General features: G+C 43.3%; 1 protein-coding gene across 1 annotated transcript in view; it reads left to right on the top strand.

Moving 5' to 3' along the window:
* Adarb2 (adenosine deaminase RNA specific B2 (inactive)) overlaps positions 1–24279 on the top strand; it is a 571813-nt gene that overhangs the window by 326555 nt on the left and 220979 nt on the right. Inside the window, exon 2 of the mRNA XM_021180400.2 lies at positions 22404–22490. Coding sequence (XP_021036059.1) covers positions 22404–22490 — 87 coding nt within the window. The remainder of the gene's footprint in view (positions 1–22403; positions 22491–24279) is intronic.

Here is a 24279-nt window from a genome sequence, read left to right as displayed (position 1 = left end):
AAGCAGCAGCCCCAGTCTGTTCATTCTGGCATGAATCAGGTGAGAATGAATGATAATGGCCCCTTACTGACTACTGTAGCAAAAGAGTTCTTTAGAAAATACATCACAATTTGAAAGGGGCCAGCCTACACCTTGCCAATACCAAGCAGAGCAATTATTTCTGCATCTCAATATGGGGTTCCAACTCTCATCCCAGATACAGCAAATGCTCTGCTCCATGATATCTAAGAGGAGGACAGTGATAACTGAGTCGAGGTCCTTACTATGACCTGAGGAGCTATTGTGATGCTTGCTTTATTCATGAGGGACTTGAAGCCGGTTTTAAAAAAAAATGAAGTTTTCTAATTAGAATTACATAAGTCAGAATAAATTTGGTTGCAAGTGTTAGGTAACCGGTCTTGGCTCATGGAACTGAAGAGCTGAGACCGAGCTTACTCAGATCCAGCTGGAATCAGAATGTAATGACGGATAGAAATCAGAGTTCAGGCTCAGGCTGAGCCCAGCCTTCCCCTACCTCTGACTCTTTTCCTTTTGGCTTGGAGACACTTTTTGGCTTGGTAACTAAAAAGTCTAGTATCCTGGAGTTATATACTCCAGATTCACCTAGTTACTTCATCTAGTAGGACTGTTTATTATCGTAAATCAAGAGCTCTACGTCTGACTCTCATTAGCCTGAGTCCTGTGCCCACCTATGAAAGAATCACGAGGTAAGTTAAATAGTTTCTTGGGCAAGGGACAGGTGATACATCCTGCTCACATCCCATCTTTAAATTAATGCCCTAGTGCCACCATCTTGAAAGATCTAATGATTTATTAATAGGGGCTCCATAGTTTCATCTTGCTATGGACTTTGCAGATTTGGGGTCTCTTATGATCAGGAAGACAGAGTAGTTTATATTATCAATGCTCCCCCACAACTCAGCAATGGGTGCTTCCAGAGAAGTTCTGCTTGCTGACAGGAAATGGATACTAAGGAGCAAAGGCTACAAATATGGGAGGTCCCACAACAGACTCTTGTATAGAAGCCTTTGCTGCTGTCTTGGTCCTAGGATGATTGACATGTCTTGCTACTCACATTTGCTGTAGGAAGTGAAACTGTATCATCATAATTTGAGTCATATGCAAATAAATAAATGTTTTTATTTTACATGGAATCAAAATCTGTACAGCATTGTTTCTCAGTGGAACACCCTCCATTTGTTTGCTACCAGATCCCCACTTTGTACAAAGCCACTGTCCCATAGTGGCTTAGTAAAACACTAGGCCTACACTGACTGTTGGTGATCACCCTCTTCATTTTTTTTTGTTTTGTTTTGTTTTTCTTTTTTGTTTTTCTTTTTGTTTTTCTTTTTGTTTTTCAAGACAGGGTTTCTCTGGGTAGCCCTGGCTGTCCTGGAACTTACTTTGTAGACTAGGCTGGCCTCGAACTCAGAAATCCGCCTGCCTCTGCCTCCCAAGTGCTGGGACTAAAGGCGTGCGCCACCACCACCCAGCACGCTCTTCATTAATAGCACTTTAGAATATACACCCTCTCTGTTTAGACCACCTCTCTACACATGGTACTGACTTTTGTCCTTAAAGAAAGTTAGACTGTTTCCCATGTGTTGCCCCTAGCCTGAAGCTCAGCAATTCAAAGCTAAATGCAAGCTTACAATTGCATCACTTGGTAAATATCCTCAGGGCAGTCACAATGACATTAGGCTGGGCCTTTTGATGGTCCATGCATCAGCATTTCTCAGAGGTGCCCTGAGATGTTCATGAGAGGCCTTCCAAGGCCTAAGAAAGACTACATGCTCAATCCATTTCAAATATTTCAAATGATGTCAGAAAACTGCATAGCACTCCAACCCTAAAAAGCCTTCCCAGTAAAGAAGTTATTTTAATTTGATAGACCCCAGCCTTCCACAGTGCATTTAAAACACAAGGTACAAAACTCTCCCTTAGATATCTCCTACATGTGTAACTCTCTGAGATTGTAGAACACACCCAAAAGTTATATAACTGTGCAGTGGTCAGCCCAGCCCAGAAATCATTGCAAAGTTTGTATGTGTATATGAAAATTGGGGGGCTGGCATGATTCAGCAAGTAAGTAGACTTCAGTACCCAGGACCCACATGGTGGTGGAAGGACAGGGGCAACTCCCATGGGTTGGCTTCTGACCTTCAGAGGTACACAGCTCTGCTCCTCTCCCCCTCACCCTCACCCCTCTCTTACACACACACACACACACACACACACACACACACACATTCATACATACACTAAATTAATTGGAGACCATAATGCATAGTTTACTTCCTAGAGTGGTTCAAAAGTAAGTCTGGGCTCTGTAAGACTCCATTTCACACAGAGTGGTGCTGTCTTCAGTATAAATCTTTCTGCTGTGCTTTCTGAACCTGTGCCTGGTCTTTGTGGAGGAGCCATGATGACTAGAGGAGACCACTGATTGGCTCCTACCCCACCATCAACAGTCCTTGAACTAATGGTACCTTGTGTACTAACTTTGCAACACCAAAACCTGGGCCTTCTTCTCTGAGATGGGAGGAACTCATTGACCCTTCAGTGTAACTGACAATCAGGCTAATCCATAAGCCCTCATTGTTTAATTAAAGATGTTTGCTAGAATATGTGGGTGCAATTAAACCTCTGCCTCACTGTCAGTGGGGGATGTCACTTTACCTTGATGCCACAGACCTCTCTCCTATGATCCCAACTGTGACAGATGTGTTCTCACTCAACCCCCAACACTCACAGGTCATGACAATTTCCTGTTCCTTCTACCTTGCTAGAAAGTTGATAGCTGGACCACAAATACCTACACCACAGTCCCAGCATCCCCGTCAGCCCCATTGGCAGCTTCCCTTCCTTTGGAGTTTCTTTCTGATCTGTAATGGTGCCCCTGATATTAGCTCTCACAGTGTTCAGGACTGTGCAACCCCAAAAGGTGAGATGGGGAGGCCTCAGGCAGGTGTGTATGGCAAGGTATGGCAGGATTCTTCCAGATGGCAAAGAGCCCACACCAGGTGTTCTCAGAAGCCTTTGTTCTATCTCCTTCCAACTTTCTGGTTATTACCAGGACCTCCAAGGGGAGCAGCTTCCAGGAGAAGTGAGGAGAATCTGTCCCTCTTTGCTTCTGCTGTCTGCACTGTTTCCAGGTTCTTCTTGACTTAGTCCAGCCTTGGCCACACCCTCCATGTGGCCTGGTCTCTCTCCAAAATAATTACTTTTGAATATGACTACATAGTTTAAAAAAAAAAACTACTCAGAAAAAAGATTTAAGACTCCTCTTTCTACACTTTAGTATCAAATCCTAAAGAAGGCAAAGCCAAAGCATGAAAAGAAACTGGAGCTTTTCACACCAAAACGGTGGCAGGGTCCTAGTCATTGTAGAAGCCCCCAGCCCCTCAGAAACCAGGTCATGTTGTTCAGTTCTCACCCTGCAGAGGCGCTCAGGAGCTGATAATAACTCAGGGTATTTTATCACTGTGTCCTCGAGCTAGGCATTAGATGGGGAAAACAGTCTGGAAACAAAATTAAATAGTTTTAGATCTAATTTGACCAGGCTGAACAAGTCTGCAGATTGATTTTCATGGAATCTAATAGAGAGCGGCACCACGCCGCCCATCTTGTAGAAAATCCATCTCCTGCATTGTGCTTTTTACTTACTTGGCTGTTCACAAGAAGTAATAAGAAACTAATATTTTACAATGCAGTGTTCCACTCAGTAAACGGTCTTTCACTTGAAAGCTGTTGTGGATGCTTAAGCTCAGTTTCAGTTTTGTCTCTGGAAAATGCCTGCCTGGGTTTGATGGAAAAACTGCAGCCAGGCCTTGACCCTTCCCTTTATGTATGTGTGTGTGTGTGTGCGTGTGCGTGTGCATGTGCGTGTGTGTGTGTGTGTGTGTGTGTGTGCAGGTATGTGTATAAGGTATGCACACATACATGGAGACCAGAGGACAACCCCTGGTCTCAGATTCAGGAAGGCTACCCACCTCCTTTGAGTGCAGGTCACTTGACAGCCTAGAGTTCACCAACTAGGCTAGACAAGCTGGCCAGTGAGGCCCTGGAAGCCACTTGTCTCTCCCTCCCCAATATTGAGAAGGCAAGCTTGCTGCAACACCTGGCATTTTTATGTAGGTTTAGCAGATAGAATTCAAGTGCTCATACTGGCAAGGCACGCATTTTACTGAGTGATCTAGCCTGCCAGCCAGGAACTCACATCTTCCATCATAGCCCATGAACAATGCTTTAGATCTTGTCTAGAGGCAAAGTCCAAGGCTGTGTGGGTGGGAAAACTGTAGCTATGTGTCCTTCTGCTGAATCCTCTCATACCACCATCATTTTCCCATTGCACAATGACTAAGGCTGGGTAGTCCTCCTTCCTCAGACTCTCTCTGTTGTTTGTTGGTCTGAGTGCTGGGACGTGGAACCCAGGGCTGTGTATACACTAAACTAGCACGCTGGCCCTGAGCTCCAGCTTGGGTCTCCTTTTTGTTCTGTCTTTACCTTTACGTTTCCCTGGCTGTCCTTTACTCACTCTATAGCCCCTGAACTCATGATCATCCTGTATTAGGCTTCCCAGTACCTAAGCAGGCCTGCCATACCATGCCTGGCTCTCGGCTCTTCCTCAACCTCAACGGCAGACACAGGAGGTACAAACACCAAAATCTGTGCATGTTCCAGTGCCAGTTGAAGCAGTGGGTGCCTTTACATTGTATACAGAATGTGTCACCTTGTCCTGGGCACCCTCCAGACAAACACCTCCTCTTGATCACATCTGTTGAACACCACAGTGGCCTCCTTCATGAGTTGACTCCCTGAGAACAGACAGCCATTGGGTTTGGTTTCTTCCTCTTTTTCAGTCAGTTAAAACAGCTCAAACTTACCCCACACAGGCCTAAAGAGTGGTCGGTGCCCCAAGTGAGATAGAGACTAAGGGAAGGAGCAAGGGGCCATCTTGTGCTCTAGAGGGCTGTGTTTGTGAATACGTGGGCCCCAGCACGTGTGGCTCTTACACACAAGAACAAGAAAGGCTGCTTTGATCTTCTGATTTTTCTCTGGTTAGTCCCAGGAAGGAAATCAGAAGCACAAAACACCAGTCTATTAAGGAGGTTCAAAATGGTAAATAATCATTTTCATACATTAGCTAGAAGTTTAATCTAAAAGAAGTAATTCAATTTAGACTTGCAAATTCAGGTACTAAGTCTTTGACCTGCTCTATAAAGAGTGACCCACATGAGCATCACTCCGCCTTTAGTTATTAGGATGTCTGATCCCTACAGGAGATGAGAAAGTTGCCAAACTTCCTACAGAGGTGAAGAAGAGTCATGTCGACCTATGGCTAACTGAAGTTAAGGGAAAGCAGGATGACTTGCTGGGAAGTTCTGTGCCTTACTCCCAATATTCAAATGAGCCCAATTCAGTACCTTAATAAAATAGCAGTAGAAAGCAGAAGAGAGGGAAACACTAGATCCAATTGACTCCAGAAATGCAGATGTGAAAAATATCTACAGGAAACAAGATAAGAGATCTTGTGAGATGCAGTGAGAGGTAGGTCAAACTTTATAACAATATAAGGCTAATGACTGGCAACACATTTGAGTTTGCGTCATATGTCAGACACCATGTTTCTTTCCAGGTCCACATCTCAGTTAAGTCTTACACTAGCCCTATGACATAGATACTGATGATTATGGTAATGATAGTGATCATGATAATGATGGTGATAAAAATGCTGATGATGGTGATGATGATGGTGGCAATGATGGTGCTGGTGATAATTTGTGCTAAAATTTAGGGAGGTCAGAAAAGTTGGGCAAGGTCTCACAGCTTGTATATGAATTGAAACTCAAAACTGCTTCAGCTGTTTACAACCACCAAGACTTACCTTGACCCTTAGAGAGAGAAAGTATCACTGGGCAATAACATGGAAAGGAAATTGTTTTCTATTGCAGGAGCATGTGGTAATGATCAAGATCAAGGTGGGAGGTGAGTTGAGGGAAATCAGAAGGATGAGGTAAGAGCCGGGAACAACCTCATTTCCTCACGACTTAAGCTAAAATGTTCAATAACATGCATTCAAAACTACCTAAGACAGATGCAAAACATGTGGCAAAGATGGCCACTTACTCACTCACTAATCACAGAGGGGTTTAACATCCAGGTTTTGCATTAGGCTTCATTCCAAAGCAGGATCCTCAACCATGAGATTGCTAAGAGCTGAGTTTAGAAAAGATAGCTAAAGTTTGAAGAATAATGGGAATCTATGTGTAGTTTACCCTCATCTAACTATGGCCCAAATTCTTAAAAAGGGGTCCTTTTCATCTGTGTGGACCCTTAAGCATCATAAGAGGTAATTTCTTTTCCTACACTGCTCTCTTCCTCTTCATAATTTATACTATTCCTCATAGAATGCAAATCTCACCACTCCCAGTCTAGTTTCAAGCCTGCAATGTTCTATTAACGTTTCACAGTCAGCCTCAACATCACTATATGGCAAATAGAGCCCTGGAGGATCTATCTCTGCTCTGTTCATCTCCTCTATTTCTGTTTATCTTGGAATCCTTCACCCAGCAACAATAACTGACAATGTAATTCCGAGGACACCACACTATCTCCTGTTTCCTAGAATTCTGCATTGCCTTCATTGGAGAAGAGTGATTTAGGCAACAGATTAAAGCACAGAGAAGCATGATATATAGGAAATTGTTGCAAATAAATGCAACAATTAATGATAATGATATAATGTAATGTGATGTAACAATGTAATGATAGCCTGGTAAAGAATTAAGAATTGAAGATATGCCCATTTAACACAAGGAATAAGGAAAACAGACAAATAGAAGTGACCCAAGCATTTCTAATTTGGACCTTCAATAGATGACATTAAGTAGGTCAAAACATACAGAACATATTTAGTTTGAACACATGGGATCAGGTACCTATAGAACTATGGATTAAAATGCCTAGTAGGAAGTAAAGAATTGGACTTTAAAATCATAAAAGCATAAGAGGTTAAACAATAAATACAGCGCCTCTGGCCACTGTCATCAGATGAGAGCCTTGTTCGCAAGTAGGGTGACCTTCTGTTGTATTTTTCAAACTGGGACAGTTATGAGTTGAAGTTATGCTATTAAAGAGCAGACTGGAGTGTCAGGACAAACTGGGGCAGATCAAGACATTCTGGGGCAGACTTTACCTTGTTCCTAGAGCGTGTACTAAGTGAAGCAGGGCAAAGGTGACATCACTGAGAAATCATCCAAAATCCATAGCCATGTGAGGCAGTGTGCCTTTTATGCAACAGAGAGGTTGAGCACATTAACAAAAAATTAAAAACAACAATACTTGTAAGCCAGGGAGTAACAAGCTCCGACAAGTTCTGGGTCTTGAGAAATATGTTCTATTATGGTACAAGTGACGCAGAATTGGAATGTTTGTGAAGAAGCCTACCACAGATGTGGTTTGTCATTCTAGGTCCATTTCAAGGATAGCAATGCACAGTACACTTCTCAAAAACCCACGTGATGGAGCTGAAGAGAGAACTCAGTTGGTAGAGTGCCTGCCTTGAGAGCAAAAGGACCTGAGTTTGAGCTTCAGAATTTATGTTTTTAAAAGGAAAAATAGCAGATGTGGTGGTTTCCTCAGTATCACGGAAATAGAGGCAGGTAGATCCCTGGGATTTGCTAGCTAGCCAGTCAGCCAGCCAGTCAGCCTAGCCTTGCCTTCTTTGTGAGATCTAGGCCAGTTGGTCAACTTGTCTCAAAGGAAAATAAAGGAAGGAAGGAAGGAAGGAAGGAAGGAAGGAAGGAAGGAAGGAAGGAAGGAAGGAAGGAAGGGGAAGAAGGGGAGGGGGAGGGGGAAGGGAAGGGAAGGGAAGGGAAAGTGAAAGGGAAGGGAAGGGAAGGGAAGGGAAGGGAAGGGAAGGGAAGGGAAGGGAAGGGAAGGGAAGGGAAGGGAAGGGAAGGGAAGGGAAGGGAGGAGGGAGAGAGGGAGGGAGGGAGAAAGGGAGGGAGGGAGGGAGGGAGGGAGGGAGGGAGGGAGGGAGGGAGGGAAGAAGGAAGGAAGGAAGGAAAGAAAGAAAGAAAGAAAGAAAGAAAGAAAGAAAGAAAGAAAGAAAGAAAGAAAGAAAGAAAGAAAGAAAGAAAGAAAGACAGCACCTGAGAAATGCAGCCAGCCATGGTTGTCCCCTGGCCTACACACACACACAAACACACACACACACACACACAATTGCAAACAGAAGAACTTGCAAACATCATTCTCTGCCTTTGGATAAGATCAAGTGTAGTAACGTGTACACGAGAGGAAGGAATGTGGTGAGCCTCCAATACAAAGACTTAATGCCCATGAAGCTTCTCCTCCAAGAGCAAATAGTCCCTGAATGGAAAGAAGTACCTACAATGGCAGAGCTGGACTCAATAAAGCTATAAAGCTCTGACCTTTAAAGCTGTTAAAAGTTCAGGCCCTCTAGAGCAGACAGAAACTTTGCTTCAAGTCTAGATAAGAAGAACTGACTGTGTAGCACAAAGGTAAAGAACAGCTAGGATATTTCCCACAGTGACAAAAAAATTAGAAAAAGGGAAATGTATACTGATGTGTAGTGAGGAAGGCTGGGTGCTTGTGCTGCTATGTATTTTAGTACTTAAATAAAAGTTTAGTAAATAATGTAAATATATGTCATTACCTAATTTAAGGACTACGCTGTAGTCTGGGTAAAAACTTTCCAAATGACTTAATAATTTCAGGATGCATTTGCTACCATAAAGATACGAGCTGACAAGCAAGCCCTCCACAAGCTATGGGTTTAGGAGGCACCTGCTGAAGAAATAACTCTGCAGAACCTCCATCCCTTTCATTTGAATTATTTGAAGAATAATTTACCATGTGAGCCACTTGCTCTGGAGTCTTATGAGGGTTTGGAATGGTGTGACAACTGAGCTCTCTCTAGCCCTTTGTGCCCCATGATACCATCTGCTCAATGATAAGGTCCTTTCAGGGTATGTGTATAGAGGCCAGAGGGTAATTCTCAGGAGTCAGCTCTCTGCAACTCTGGTCTTCAGGCTTGTGGAACACACCCTCACCTTCTAAGCCATCTTACCAGTTCAAGAGAAGTCGGTCTACAACCATGTTAAGCTAGGTGCCAGTAGGTTGGGTCCTATAATCCACCTCTTACGAATTCATAACCTTCAAGTCAGCAGTGAAGCCAAGGAGCCTACAGTGGTACCCATATGTAAAAGTTGCCTGAGGATGCCAAACTCAGACATGGAGAATGATGTCATACCATACATACATTTCTAAAAACATCCATTCCCATATAAAATGAAGAAATTATTTAGAATATTGCAAAGCTACAGAGTGCCTTGGCACATCATTTAGAAAACTTTAAGCCTCCAAGTGAAGTGTGAACGTATACCTTGAGAATCTTTTCCTAAATTTAAACACATTTCCCTGCAAAGATTCACCTTCCCCTGTCAATCATTTGTCAGACCATCTGTACCTTGGCCTGTTTTTCACATCTGGAAGAGTACATGAAACAATCTGGTGTCTTCTTGTTTGCATAGTGGCTTTTCCCCTATTTCTAAATATAAGCCAAAGTTCATGGGAATGTGCTGTATATATCAAGTCAAGTGTGCCTGTGTGGTCTTGGAAGCTTTTCACAGCATGGCAGTAATTGGTCCAAAACCTTCTAGTCACATGACTCCATATTGACACAAGAGGATGCTGTGAGGAACATCCACATAGGAAGAGGGAAAAAATGCCTTAGAAATGGAAGAAAATTCTATACAACAGCTATGTATTTGACATGTAAGAAACCAATAGTTATGCTTCTAATGCCTATGGATAAGGGTTGTGGGGGCTAGTAGTGTAGCTGAGCCAATAGGCTACTTGCTTCATATGCACAAAGCCCTTGATTCTGTCCCGAGCACTACTACATAAAACCAGACATGGTGGCACATATCCATAATGCCAGCATTTTGGACATAGAGGCCAGGGGACCAGAAGTTCCAAATAATGTTCTGCTAAATAACAAGTACAAAGTCAGCTTGGGATATGTGGGACCCTGTCTTAAAACCACAAGTTCTGTTTGTGCATGCACGGCTCCTAAAAAGCCCAAGCAGAACCAGCAGCTTTCTGAAACTTCCATGTAGGACTGCTTCCTACAAGACTTACACTTTGAGTCTTAAATGTATCCTCCCTCCTCAAGCCCAGGCTCCTGTCTTGAGCACTCCTTCCTGAGCTGATGGAGCTCGGTGATGGACAGTGATACAAGTTAATCTCAGTGAGTTTGGAAACTGACGAAGAGAGGCACCATGCAAGCAGTCACAGTGCTGGGAGCTCATGGCTGTATCCACTGTCACGTCTGAACAATGGATTTCACTGCCCTTCTTTGGCTCTTACATTCTTCCTATCTCCTCTTCTGTAGTGTTCCCTGAGCCTCAGAGAGGGCAGAGAATTTCAACTGGCAATATATGCACTATGTCTAGCCTGAGGCAACAAATGTATTGTCTACATCTATTTATTTATGGGTTGGTTATCCTTGAAACAATCATGGAGGCAAGTTTAAGGAGCCTGGGTCTGAATGACTCTCCCTGTCTCTGTCTCTGTCTTCCTCCTTCCCTCTCTTTCTCCCTCCTCTCTTCCTCTCTCTCTCTCTCTCTCTCTCTCTGTCTCTCTCATCATCTCTTACCACCCAGAAGTTTCATCGCTGCCTCTCTCTGAGACTGCCAATTCAAACTGCATTTGAGTTACTCTCTCAAGTTTCCATATTCATGGAAATGGAGACCCCTCCAAACTAGATTGAGAAGCTCATCTAAGATCCTCACTCACTACTCAGAACCCTTGCACATGGTGTTTCTCCTGCTTAGAACTTGTATCCCTCTCTTGAGGGAGAAGTCCCATAAGCCATTCTGGGAGAAACTCTTTGCATTCAAAGCCTCTACTACAGTGGCTCTCAAACTTACTTACGCTGCAACCCTTTAATACAATTCCTCAAGTTGTGGCAGCTTCCCAGCCATAAAATTATTTTGTTGCTACTTCACAACACTGATTTTACTCCCGTTGTGAATTGTAATGTAAATATCTGATATGCAGGATACCTGATATATACCTGTCTGTATATCACAGACACAACATGTACTAGGTCTTAGCTTATCAATTACTTCCTAAAAGTTGCCTCCCTGGGAACACAAGTCTTTCTGCATCATCGGGTCAGTGACTGAATTTGAAATCATGCATTGAACTCTGCAATTGTTTGCAGGAAAGCAATGTTTATTGAAGAATGTACTGGTTAGCTACAGCTGCTATAACAATGTATACTAATTGGCTTAAATCGGAGATATTTGTTGCCCCACAATTCTGAAGACTGAGTCTTAGGTCAAGGTGTGGCCAGGGGTTGGATTCCCCTGAGCATCTCTCCTTGGCTTGCAGATAGCTGCCCCCAGCATGGTGACCTTACTTTGCACCGGTCACCTCTTGCAAGGTATTACTTCCAAACACAATCCCGACCCAAGGAACTAAGTTTTAAGACTTCTTCTAAACTGTGAGGACACAGCTGAACCCACAAGGCGCCTCAGGGAGTAAGAGTGCTCCAGGTTGGTCTCCCACTACACTGGAAACTCTCAGTGACCAAACACCTAAGTTTTATGCATCTCTGAAATCGTTAGAAGATATTTCCTCCCTGCAATCACCAAAAAAGACATCAAATCTTGTTTTTCAAAACTCAGTGTTGACCCAGAGTCCTCTTAAAAGCTAGAGGAATTGCTTTGCATTGCTTCATGGGACGGAAGATTTAAAAACAGCACTTGAAAGTTCCTAAAAGTATGTAAGATAAGACCCTTTGCCTTTTTTCCAAAATGCCATTCCCTTCTCCCACCTGCATGCAGGTTAATTAGTTTCCTGACTCTGAGGGTGGCCCATGTGTTCATACTTATTTGAGGTTTGATTTAGATAGGAGCAGTATTTACTTAAGCACATACCTGCGTTCCCTTAGAATATACAGTTCTGAAAGAAAGTGGGTCAGGCTTGAGGGAGGCCATCTGTCAGAGTGTGTTTTGGCAAAAGGAAACACAAGAACAGAACTTATAAAAGAGGCTAAGTATTGTAGCCTGAGGGCACCAACAGAGTTCTGTGGACTCCAACTGTCACCCTTCTTGTTGGGTTATGTAATTATTCAGGATGACTGTACTGGACAGAAATGTATGTGGTGCACAAGAGGACCGACAAGAGTACAAAAACCTCACTTCCAGTTTTCAAAATGAGGACATAACTGTCGAATTCATTTTGTGTGTGTGTGTGTGTGTGTGTGTGTGTGTGTGTGTGTGTGTGTGTTTAAATATCCCATCCTATAAAACTGCTTGGCACTTCTTAGGGGCAAACGGTAAGATTAAATTCTCAGATGTTTTAGCAATGATCATTTTCATTAAAATTTCTGGTGCACGTGTTACTTCACATGAATGAATTTTCTAGGTAACTGTCCGTACTGTAAGAGACCATTTATCCTGCTTGGTTTAAAGAGAGTGTTTCATCATGGGATGTAGCTCAGTGGAGTACTTGCCCACCATCTTACATGAGATCCTGCCTTAAACACACACACACATACACACACATACACACACACACACACACACATACACACACAGAGAGGATTTTCATGAACAAGTATGTTCCAAAGAAAATGCAGTCTTTTTGCTGTCCCCTAAATCGTCTCTGTAAATAAGCTGCGTCCTCCGTCTGCAGAGGTTTGAGCAGCCATCATGACTCAGATCTCAGTGTTCAGCTTTCTACGGCTCTTACTTCTGCTCTCACCAGGGGCCTCACCTCCTCATGTGACTCGAAAGACGTTTCCAAAAGGCTTTGTCTTTGAGATTATTGGTTGTGATGGGCTGGCTTAGGCTCTGTCTTTGAGATTGGCTGTGATGGGCTGGCTTAGGCTCTGTCTTTGAGATTGGCTGTGATGGGCTGGCTTAGGCTCTGTCTTTGAGATTGGTTGTGATGGACTGGCTTAGGCTCTGTCTTTGAGATTGGTTGTGATGGGCTGGCTTAGGCTCTGTCTTTGAGATTGGTTGTGATGGGCTGGCTTAGGCTCTGTCTTTGAGATTGGTTGTGATGGCTGGCTTAGGCTCTGTCTTTGAGATTGGTTGTGATGGGCTGGCTTAGGCTCTGTCTTTGAGATTATTGGTTGTGATGGGCTGGCTTAGGCTCTGTCTTTGAGATTGGTTGTGATGGCTGGCTTAGGCTCTGTCTTTGAGATTGGTTGTGATGGGCTGGCTTAGGCTCTGTCTTTGAGATTGGCTGTGATGGGCTGGCTTAGGCTCTGTCTTTGAGATTGGTTGTGATGGGCTGGCTTAGGCTCTGTCTTTGAGATTGGTTGTGATGGGCTGGCTTAGGCTCTGTCTTTGAGATTGGTTGTGATGGGCTAGCTTAGGCTCTGTCTTTGAGATTATTGGTTTTGATGGGCTGGCTTAGGCTCTATCTTTGAGATTGGTTGTGATGGGCTGGCTTAGGCTCTGTCTTTGAGATTGGTTGTGATAGGTTGGCTTAGGCTCTGTCTTTGAGATTGGTTGTGATGGGCTGGCTTAGGCTCTGTCTTTGAGATTGGCTGTGATGGGCTGGCTTAGGCTCTGTCTTTGAGATTGGTTGTGATGGGCTGGCTTAGGCTCTGTCTTTGAGATTGGTTGTGATGGGCTGGCTTAGGCTCTGTCTTTGAGATTATTGGTTTTGATGGGCTGGCTTAGGCTCTATCTTTGAGATTGGTTGTGATGGGCTGGCTTAGGCTCTGTCTTTGAGATTGGTTGTGATAGGTTGGCTTAGGCTCTGTCTTTGAGATTGGTTGTGATGGGCTGGCTTAGGCTCTGTCTTTGAGATTGGCTGTGATGGGCTGGCTTAGGCTCTGTCTTTGAGATTATTGGTTGTGATGGGCTGGCTTAGGCTCTGTCTTTGAGATTGGTTGTGATGGGCTGGCTTAGGCTCTGTCTTTGAGATTGGCTGTGATGGATTGGTTTAGGCTCTGTCTTTGAGATTGGTTGTGATGGGCTGGCTTAGGCTCTGTCTTTGAGATTAGTTGTGATGGGCTGGCTTAGGCTCTGTCTTTGAGATTATTGGTTGTGATGGGCTGGCTTAGGCTCTGTCTTTGAGATTGGTTGTGATGGGCTGGCTTAGGCTCTGTCTTTGAGATTGGTTGTGATGGCTGGCTTAGGCTCTGTCTTTGAGATTGGTTGTGATGGGCTGGCTTAGGCTCTGTCTTTGAGATTGGTTGTGATAGGTTGGCTTAGGCTCTGTCTTTGAGATTGGTTGTGATGGGCTGGCTTAGGCTCTGTCTTTGAGATTGGCTGTGATGGGCTGGCTTAGGCTCTGTCTTTGAGATTATTGGTTGTGATGGGCTGGCTTAGGCTCTGTCTTTGAGATTGGTTGTGATGGGCTGGCTTAGGCTCTGTCTTTGAGATTGGCTGTGATGGATTGGTTTAGGCTCTGTCTTTGAGATTGGTTGTGATGGGCTGGCTTAGGCTCTGTCTTTGAGATTAGTTGTGATGGGCTGGCTTAGGCTCTGTCTTTGAGATTATTGGTTGTGATGGGCTGGCTTAGGCTCTGTCTTTGAGATTGGTTGTGATGGGCTGGCTTAGGCTCTGTCTTTGAGATTGGTTGTGATGGCTGGCTTAGGCTCTGTCTTTGAGATTGGTTGTGATGGGCTGGCTTAGGCTCTGTCTTTGAGATTGGTTGTGATAGGTTGGCTTAGGCTCTGTCTTTGAGATTGGTTGTGATGGGCTGGCTTAGGCTCTGTCTTTGAGATTGGCTGTGATGGGCTGGCTTAGGCTCTGTCTTTGAGATTGGTTGTGATGGGCTGGCTTAGGCTCTGTCTTTGAGATTGGTTGTGATGGGCTGGCTTAGGCTCTGTCTTTGAGATTATTGGTTTTGATGGGCTGGCTTAGGCTCTATCTTTGAGATTGGTTGTGATGGGCTGGCTTAGGCTCTGTCTTTGAGATTGGTTGTGATAGGTTGGCTTAGGCTCTGTCTTTGAGATTGGTTGTGATGGGCTGGCTTAGGCTCTGTCTTTGAGATTGGCTGTGATGGGCTGGCTTAGGCTCTGTCTTTGAGATTGGTTGTGATGGGCTGGCTTAGGCTCTGTCTTTGAGATTGGTTGTGATGGGCTGGCTTAGGCTCTGTCTTTGAGATTATTGGTTTTGATGGGCTGGCTTAGGCTCTATCTTTGAGATTGGTTGTGATGGGCTGGCTTAGGCTCTGTCTTTGAGATTGGTTGTGATAGGTTGGCTTAGGCTCTGTCTTTGAGATTGGTTGTGATGGGCTGGCTTAGGCTCTGTCTTTGAGATTGGCTGTGATGGGCTGGCTTAGGCTCTGTCTTTGAGATTATTGGTTGTGATGGGCTGGCTTAGGCTCTGTCTTTGAGATTGGTTGTGATGGGCTGGCTTAGGCTCTGTCTTTGAGATTGGCTGTGATGGATTGGTTTAGGCTCTGTCTTTGAGATTGGTTGTGATGGGCTGGCTTAGGCTCTGTCTTTGAGATTAGTTGTGATGGGCTGGCTTAGGCTCTGTCTTTGAGATTATTGGTTGTGATGGGCTGGCTTAGGCTCTGTCTTTGAGATTGGTTGTGATGGGCTGGCTTAGGCTCTGTCTTTGAGATTGGCTGTGATGGATTGGTTTAGGCTCTGTCTTTGAGATTGGTTGTGATGGGCTGGCTTAGGCTCTGTCTTTGAGATTAGTTGTGATGGGCTGGCTTAGGCTCTGTCTTTGAGATTATTGGTTGTGATGGGCTGGCTTAGGCTCTGTCTTTGAGATTGGTTGTGATGGGCTGGCTTAGGCTCTGTCTTTGAGATTGGTTGTGATGGCTGGCTTAGGCTCTGTCTTTGAGATTGGTTGTGATGGGCTGGCTTAGGCTCTGTCTTTGAGATTATTGGTTGTGATAGGTTGGCTTAGGCTCTGTCTTTGAGATTGGTTGTGATGGCTGGCTTAGGCTCTGTCTTTGAGATTGGTTGTGATGGGCTGGCTTAGGCTCTGTCTTTGAGATTATTGGTTGTGATAGGTTGGCTTAGGCTCTGTCTTTGAGATTGGTTGTGATGGCTGGCTTAGGCTCTGTCTTTGAGATTGGTTGTGATGGGCTGGCTTAGGCTCTGTCTTTGAGATTGGCTGTGATGGGCTGGCTTAGGCTCTGTCTTTGAGATTGGTTGTGATGGGCTGGCTTAGGCTCTGTCTTTGAGATTGGTTGTGATGGGCTGGCTTAGGCTTTAGGGTTATTGGTTGTTATGATTTGGCTTTTCTTTTTCTGTAGTGCCTAGGACTTTTAAAATATGTCTGAGTACTCACAATTATAAAATAAACAGACAAGAATATAAAAATATAAATGGTGATAAGTGGACCTACAAGTGGATATGGAATTTATCCATGCCAGTCCATACCTTCACTCAACATCTGTCATCCTGACTCTTTTTTACAGATGGAATAACACACATTCCACCCTTCACTTCCCTCTTTTACTTTGAGGTTTTGAAACGTTTTGTTGTTGTTGTAGTTGTTGTTTTCTTGCCCAGTTACAATTTTGTCTTTAGCACTTTGACCTCTAAGGTATAATTTACATAATGGGGAAGATTGTGGATTAGGGACACCTGCATGCCCACGGAAAGCACATGGCTTTACTATCTCTACCATAACACACACATGAAGCCCACAGCTTCATCTACATAGAATATGTTCTCGTCATACCAGAAATATTCTTCATGACCTCTTCCTAGCCACCCTAAAGCCCAACCCCAGGGGCCACCTGACTGCTCTCACACAAAGCAGTTTGCAGCAACAGTAACATCACAAAGTAAGGCTTTTCTTTCACCATGAAGGTGTTTTGCCTGCTCTGAAATTTCTAAATTTCTAAAGTGGTACATTCTGTGTTATGACTGTTTTTTTTCCTCTCTCTCTCTCTCTCTCTCTCTCTCTCTCTCTCCCTAGCCCTCTCTCTCTCTCCCTCTCCCTCTCCCTCTCCCTCTCCCTCTCCCTCTCCCTCTCTCTCTCTCTCTCTCTCTCTCTCTCTCTCTCTCTCTCTCTCTCCATCACCCCCACTCATCTAATACTCCTGAGATGCATCCATAGCATGATGCATTTTGACAGTACCATCCTTTCATTTCATTTTGTTTCGTTTGGCTCTGTGCTACTCCATCCTGCAAATGTATTAAAATTTATTTGTTCATTCTTCTGTCGATGGGCATCTGAGATAGTTTGAATTTGGAGTCGTGATGGGTAGTTTCTATAAGAACCTTTACAATACAAATACAAACACAGATCCTTTGTAAAGATACCTATTTCATTTAAGTTGAGTAAAAATCTAGAAATGATGTTGGTAGGTCATAGGTGTATATCTAACAGTTAGAATATCATCCAAAGGTTCCTAAAATTTGTCTATTAATATGAGCTTTGTGGCTATCTCTGCATCTTTTACCACATTTTAGCATTACCAGTATTTTTATCCTTGAAGCTTTGCTAAAAGGTGTGGTCTCTATGTGCAAGTCTCACTGAGTTTTTAATTTGCATTTCCCCAAGCCGTAATGCCAGTTAATACAACTTGGTGAATTTATTGGCAATACATTTCTTATCTATTGTGAAATTTCTGTTCAAATATCTTGACCATTTTTAGAAGTTGTATTTTATAGCCTTAGTTATTAAGTTAGAAAGATTCTTGCACTCTGGATACAAATAAACTCTGGGGATTATAAACACACAATCCCAGTCTGTAGATTCTGTTTTGATTTAACAGTATGGTTTATTCTTATTAAATTTTTGTTTAGTTGGACTTTTATTTATAAACATTTGATTTAATCATATTTACCTTGTGATTTCAGTCCTTTGAACTTTATTAGGACCTGTTTTTTTTTCCTACGCAGATTATCTCTCTCAATAAGTGTGCTGTGCTATCGTGAGATGAAAGTGCGCACCTCTCTTGTTGATCAGAGTATTCTGTGCATGCCATTGAGATCAGGCTAGCTCGGAGCTCTGCTTCAGCCTCTCCTGCACACCATCTCTCCTCGCTGCTTCTTCTCCCCAGAACAGAGAGGAATGCTAAAATCTCATTGGTCATGTATTTGTCTGCCCTTCAGCTTACGTTTGCTAGTTTTTGATTCATGCTGCTTGAAACTCTAAGTGAATGCACTCTCAAAGATGTCCTTTCAATGGTTTATTATAATTTCATGACTTTTCAATTCATGGGAATTTCCTGAATCTCAAGACTTACGATATCTGTTGTTATTTCAGCCATCACCCTTCCTTGTGATTAGTACCTTCATGGTATATCTGTCCATATACACTCATCTTCAATGTGTTTGAAGCAAACTGCTGATTTGCTTCCAATTTATCCCATATGGCATCTGCTCTTCCCTTGTCTCTTTAATTAGCTACTCATATTTTTTCTGTTTTTTTTTTTTTATGCTTTATTTTGTACTGTAGGGTTCTTAGTTCTTATATGTTTGGTTGGTTGATTTGGTCTTTGTTTTGGTTTTGGATTTTTTTTTTAGGCCTGGTCTCACTCTGTAGCCCAGGGGAGCCTGGAATTCACTATACAGTGCAGTGTGACCTGGACAACTGTCTTAATGGTGCAACCTTTGTTCTTGGCTTAGATCAGTTTGTGAATATCATTGTGGACTTGGTAGAGTCTGTCTTTCTACTAGAAACATGATTTCCTTTTCCTCAGACACAGTTCTTATTCACTACCGCTACCCCAACTCTGCAAACAGTCACTTCATATATCTTGTTTTATTTTAGTGGTGATTACAGTGGGGGCAAGTCATCACGGTCATCATGACCAGTAACATTTCTCACCTTACTAATGACCCTTGCTCCCTGCTCTCTCTAGGCATGGGCTTTGGATACTATAACAACATGCTCATGGGTTCTCTGCTCACAAAAAGGGAGATAACAGTTCTTCTACAGCTCCCACGCTTCATTCAAAGGGTGTCGCGTCCGCTCTCGACCAGCAAGAACGACACGACCACCAGTCCTTCTAACATCAGTTTATTCAGTCCTGTTTCTTCTTGTTTATATCTCCCCCCCGAACCCTGGGCCTCTCACTCTTATATACTCTCAGTTCCCATCCACTCACAGCAGGCCACGTCGCCTCACCAGGTACGCAGCTTCAGCTAATCAGGGCAGCAGGGGCATATCTCCACCAAAATGGATTTACCGGTATCCTGGTACACCTGCGCAGCTCTCAAGATGTTTGTGGTTTATATGAGGAAGTCAGGTGCAAGTCATACGACTTAGCTGCAGTCCCTGGCGCCTTTGGGACTGCTGCCACACCCGCTCCTCACAAAAGGGAAGCAACAAGACAAACTGAACGGTTACCGCATCTGTCCTCTTTTTTACCACAGTGATGTCAAGTTATGGCTTCCTTTGGCTTTGGAAAGAAAGGAGGGGAAATCACTTTATTTTCTCATATGGGGATATTCCTCAGCATGGTCTGTCATTGAGTTTCAACTAACCATGATCATTTTTGTTTATTAATACAGTGCAAGGGATTGCTTTTACAGAAAGCACATGTAAGTTTTTTCTCCTAAATATTAACCTTTAAGTCTTTTAATCATAATATCATCATCACATGACTTTGTCTTTATATGCCTTAAAATCAAGGATAACACTTTTCTCTTAGTTTTACATCTATGACAGATGACACACTCACACACACACACGTGTGTGTGTGTGTGTGTGTGTGTGTGTGTGTGTGTGTCTGTGTGTGTGTTTGTGTGTAAGGGATGGAGCTGAGAGCATTTACTGCTCTTGCAAAGGACCCAGGTTCAGTTCCCATCACTCACACATTGGGCTACAATCATCCATAACTCAAGTTCCAGGGGATTCAGGACTCTCTTCTGATACCCAAGGGCACCTGGCAGGCACATGATATGCATACATACAGGCAAAGGAAACTTCCATACACCTAAAATAAAATAAAAAATCTTAAACACATAGGGTATTCAGTTACATTTTACTGTCACTGACATGGTGGTGATATGTTTTAATCTAAGAATATTTAACGGGCTCATAAAATCATACATATTTAAAGCATATCATGTTATGATTTTTATAGATGTATACATTGTATAATTATCATAATTAGGTTAATATGCCCATTATCACTCAGAGTTACCATTGTGTGTGTGTGTGTGTGTGTGTGTGTGTGTGTGTGTGTGTATAAGAGCGTAAAATCTATTCTCATTAGGCTGCAAGCATTACTGTTACCTACAGTCATGATGCTGCTCATTAGGGAATCAGAACCTTGAACTCAAGCTACATGAAAGCTTTATGTTCCTTAACTGACATCTCCCCACTCACATCACAGACTTTTCAGATTGCACATGGAAATGAAGTCACACAGCATATATCTTGTACTACAAAACCCATAATTTCAACTATATGAGGGCAAATTGTGTGGATTCCTTCTTCTCCGTGCTGAAGGACATTCTACTGTGAGGGAACACGACATTTTTGTTTATTCATCCATCGACAGACACTTGAATGTCTGTCTCTAGACCACAGTGAAGTGACACCTTCAGTCCTTTGAGGTATAGACCTATGAAAGAGATGGGCATGTCCAGAGCAGTGCACTGCTTCATGGCATCATTGATGCAGCTCAGGATCTGGGCTTCACACACACCTTTACCAGCACACTATTTTCTTGTCTTGTTGACAGTAGCTGCCCTGTCAGTGTAGTGTGCCGTTTCATTGTGGTAGTCCTTCCACTTGCTCTCCCTTAATAACTACTGCCATTAATCATTGTCTGCTCACGAGACAGTAGAGTATCCTCCTTGGAAATACCCATGCCCTTTGCCTTAAGCATGAACTTCAGATACACAGTAAGTACTTGTCCTGGCTTATCCATGCCTCACACAATATGAAGAATATGTATTCACTGGAAAGCCCTCTTCATCCAACATTCAGTTTTAACTGAATGCACTCTTTTTGTTTGATAGACATGAAAAAAAAAAAAGAAAAAAACAACCAACAACAGCAAAAAGCAAGAACTTGAATGGATCTAAAATAGTCTTTATATATTTCACACTTTTGCCCTGAAATAGTTTGGTATATTTTGTGGGTGTTTCGCTGGTGTTCCTGCTTTATTAAAAAAAATTATAATTTCATTTCGAGATCCTCCAGACAAAATCATTTGAGCTTCACAGTCTTTGTGCGATGTTATTGGACTCACTTAATGAAATTATAACTCAAGCAAGGTATTTCATTCTGTTGGAGTAAATGAGCTTGTGTGGCAGGGCTCAGGGGGAGCAAAGCCTTCGCTGTGTAGATCCTTAGTGTTTGCTAGAATGAAGGAGGAGCAGACACTTCATATTAGAGTTATTTATTGTTCTCTTTCTGTGAACACTATATTGGTGCCTGCCCCTACTGGAAACAACAGCTGTTAACAGGCTCCGAGATGAATTTCAATGTGATCTCCCCTGGCCTCAGGAAAGATTGTCTAAAGAGAAAACAGGCTCAGCCTTGGAAGAAAAGAACCAATCCCAACCTGGGTCTGCTTGCCTGAAGGCTAAGGGCAGTTAAAAAGCACCAGTGAGTGTTTTCATGGGTATCTGCCCTTAGATCAAGGTATACGTGCAAATGGGAATACTGGTACAGGCAGAACTCTTCTGTACTAACAGGATGAGGTCAGAAGCAGTGTTGAACATGGTAACCCCTTTAAAACATCTTGCCCTGAGGGAAGGAAGGCAGCAGAGGAGAAGAAAAGGGCCCTGCATGGCACAGTCCTTCTTGCCAAGCCCCAAGCAGCTTAAGAGAGGATCAGAAGTACCTCTAACACAAGTCTGTACCACAACAGACAAGTAATGGTAGCACTTTCATCTGTGGTCCTTTAAAAACTAAGGATTCAATACGTGTGTGTGTGTGCGTGTGTGTGTTTCTCAGTGTCTACTTTTTTATGTCATATCTATAGCTCAAGAGCTCAGAGGAAATATTCCACCAATGAGGGGGGTTAGGAGAACCCTTGCTTTTATTGGGACAAGTCTCTTAATTCTGGAGTTATGTTATTGGATTTTGATTATTTTAGGAATTTCTTTATATGGTAGGTGTTAGCTCACTCACCTGTAAGTAGACGAACTGTTATTACCCTGAAGACAACTATTTAAAGTTTTCAGGAATGTGAAACAAGGGCAAAGAAGATGCCAAAATAAATAACTAAATATATAAAAGAAGAAAAATGGAAATCATAAGATTTTAAATTGAATAGAGAGAGGAATTTGATTAAAACGCTGCCTGAAATTCAATTTTTAAAAAAGCCACAATGAAGTGTCTGCAGCCATGATGACCTTCCCACCTCTCCTTTCCAACCTCTTGGTCATAAGAACGTAAGAAAGCACTGGATTTTTCTGAAACTCGATGTCAAAAGTGCATCTCCTCTTCTTTCTCTTCCAGACAAAGTCAGCATACTGTCAACCTTCCTTGCGCCTTTCAAGTACCTAAGTCCTGGCACTACAAACACAGAGGATGAAGATAACCTAAGTAAGCAGCCATTCTCTTACGGAGAGGTATTCCCTGAATGTGTATGAGGGTGGGAATGTCTTTCCCTGTCTCCTTGAAGCCATGAAGGGGGAGTGTTGGTCTTGCCAACTACAGGAGGTCCTGTGTTCACCTCCCTCAGGCCATCATCTCAAATTCAACCCTTACCCATAGTTCCACTCTTACCCATAGATCCATCCTCATCCTTAGTCCCACATTCTCCATACTCTTACAGTTACAGTAAACTATCACCACCCAAGATATGGAGTCCTTACCCAAAGCCTCACCTTCACCTGAAGTCCATCTTCACCTGCAGGACCAGATACACACAGATGTTTATTCTCACCCATAGCCCATGCCTGCATGCAATCCTATCATTACCATAGTACCTGCATTACCTGGAATCTACCCTGACCAGCAGCCTAACCCACCTGTAGGACCAAACTCATGCAGAGCCCTCTCCCAGAGTCTCATGTTCATGTGCCATCTTCCCTTGCAGTCTCTCATCCTTCCTGTTGAAGTTTTGTTCCCATTTGGAATCCCAGCTCCCATTGCAGCCCCATCTGTATCAGACACCTCCTTCTCATCTACAGCTGGCGTCTGTGGAGTCTCATGCCTGTTCAAAGCCTCACATCTCACCTAGAATCTTATCACCATCAGGAAATCTACCCTTACCTGAAATCCCAGTCTCATCTAACATCCTGCCTTTGTATGGATTACTTTTCTTTCCTGGAAACCCATCCTTATCATAAGAATAAGAAAATATCAGTAATGCATACCCAAGAACCCCCAAGGAATTTAGGAAATAAACTAGTTTTCTTAGACTATTCTTTCTTCTTTCCTTCATTCTCTTCTTGTAACTACAGAAAAAAGTTAAAAATGATTGTAGTATCATGGTTCTCAAGAATGGATTTTACTGTTCTTAGAGGAAAAAAAAAGGTCAACTAGGGGTTTTCTATTGAAACATCTCTGGTACATGAAGTTGGAGAAGAATAGGAGAGCATCATTAAGTGTCTGGTGTTGAAGCTGGGTTAGAGAAAGGGGTCATGTTCATATCATCTGCTTACATCCATAAGGAGAGCTCAGAACAGAAACTAGCAGAGAGAGAAAAGGAAGTCAGAAGGGACAAAGGAGAAGAGGAGGAAGAAGAAGAAGAGGGAGGGGGAGAGGAGAGGAGAAGAGGAGAGGAGAGGAGAGGAGAGGAGAGGAGAGGAGAGGAGAGGAGAGGAGAGGAGAGGAGAGGAGAGGAGAGGAGAGGAGAGGAGAGGAGAGGAGAGGAGAGGAGAGGAGAGGAGAGGAGAGGAGAGGAGAGGAGAGGAGAGGAGAGGAGAGGAGAGGAGAGGAGAGGAGAGGAGAGGAGAGTCAGAGAATTGCACACCTCTTACCTGGGACATACTATCAAGCATTTAAAAGAAAAGGCCAAACATTTCACAAAAACATCTCTCTGAATTTATTATCACCTAACAGATGGGCTTCTGTTTCAACTAAAATGAGCTAAGAATGTGCTTGTCATGGGATGGGGAGGAGGCAAGGTGCTATTGATGGTTGCTAAGATAATTGGCTGAATCAAGCAAAAAACACTGGCAGAGATTTCCATGGGAACTGAGACCCATGTTGGTGCCAACCTCTACGAATCAAAACACACTATTGTGGGCAACCCTCTCCAGACAGCCACTGATGCTATTGGACGTGGAGATTTCTTCCTGTAATTAGTCACTTTCCTCATAGCTGTGGCAAATGCCAGCAAAAGCAGCTTAAGGGAGGGAGGGTTTCTTTTGGCTCACAGTTCAAG

Source organism: Mus caroli, unplaced genomic scaffold (genome assembly GCF_978045245.1).
Source record: "Mus caroli unplaced genomic scaffold, Mus_caroli_1 scaffold_15, whole genome shotgun sequence".
Lineage (NCBI taxonomy): Eukaryota > Metazoa > Chordata > Mammalia > Rodentia > Muridae > Mus > Mus caroli.
This window is presented reverse-complemented; position numbering and strand designations above follow the sequence as displayed.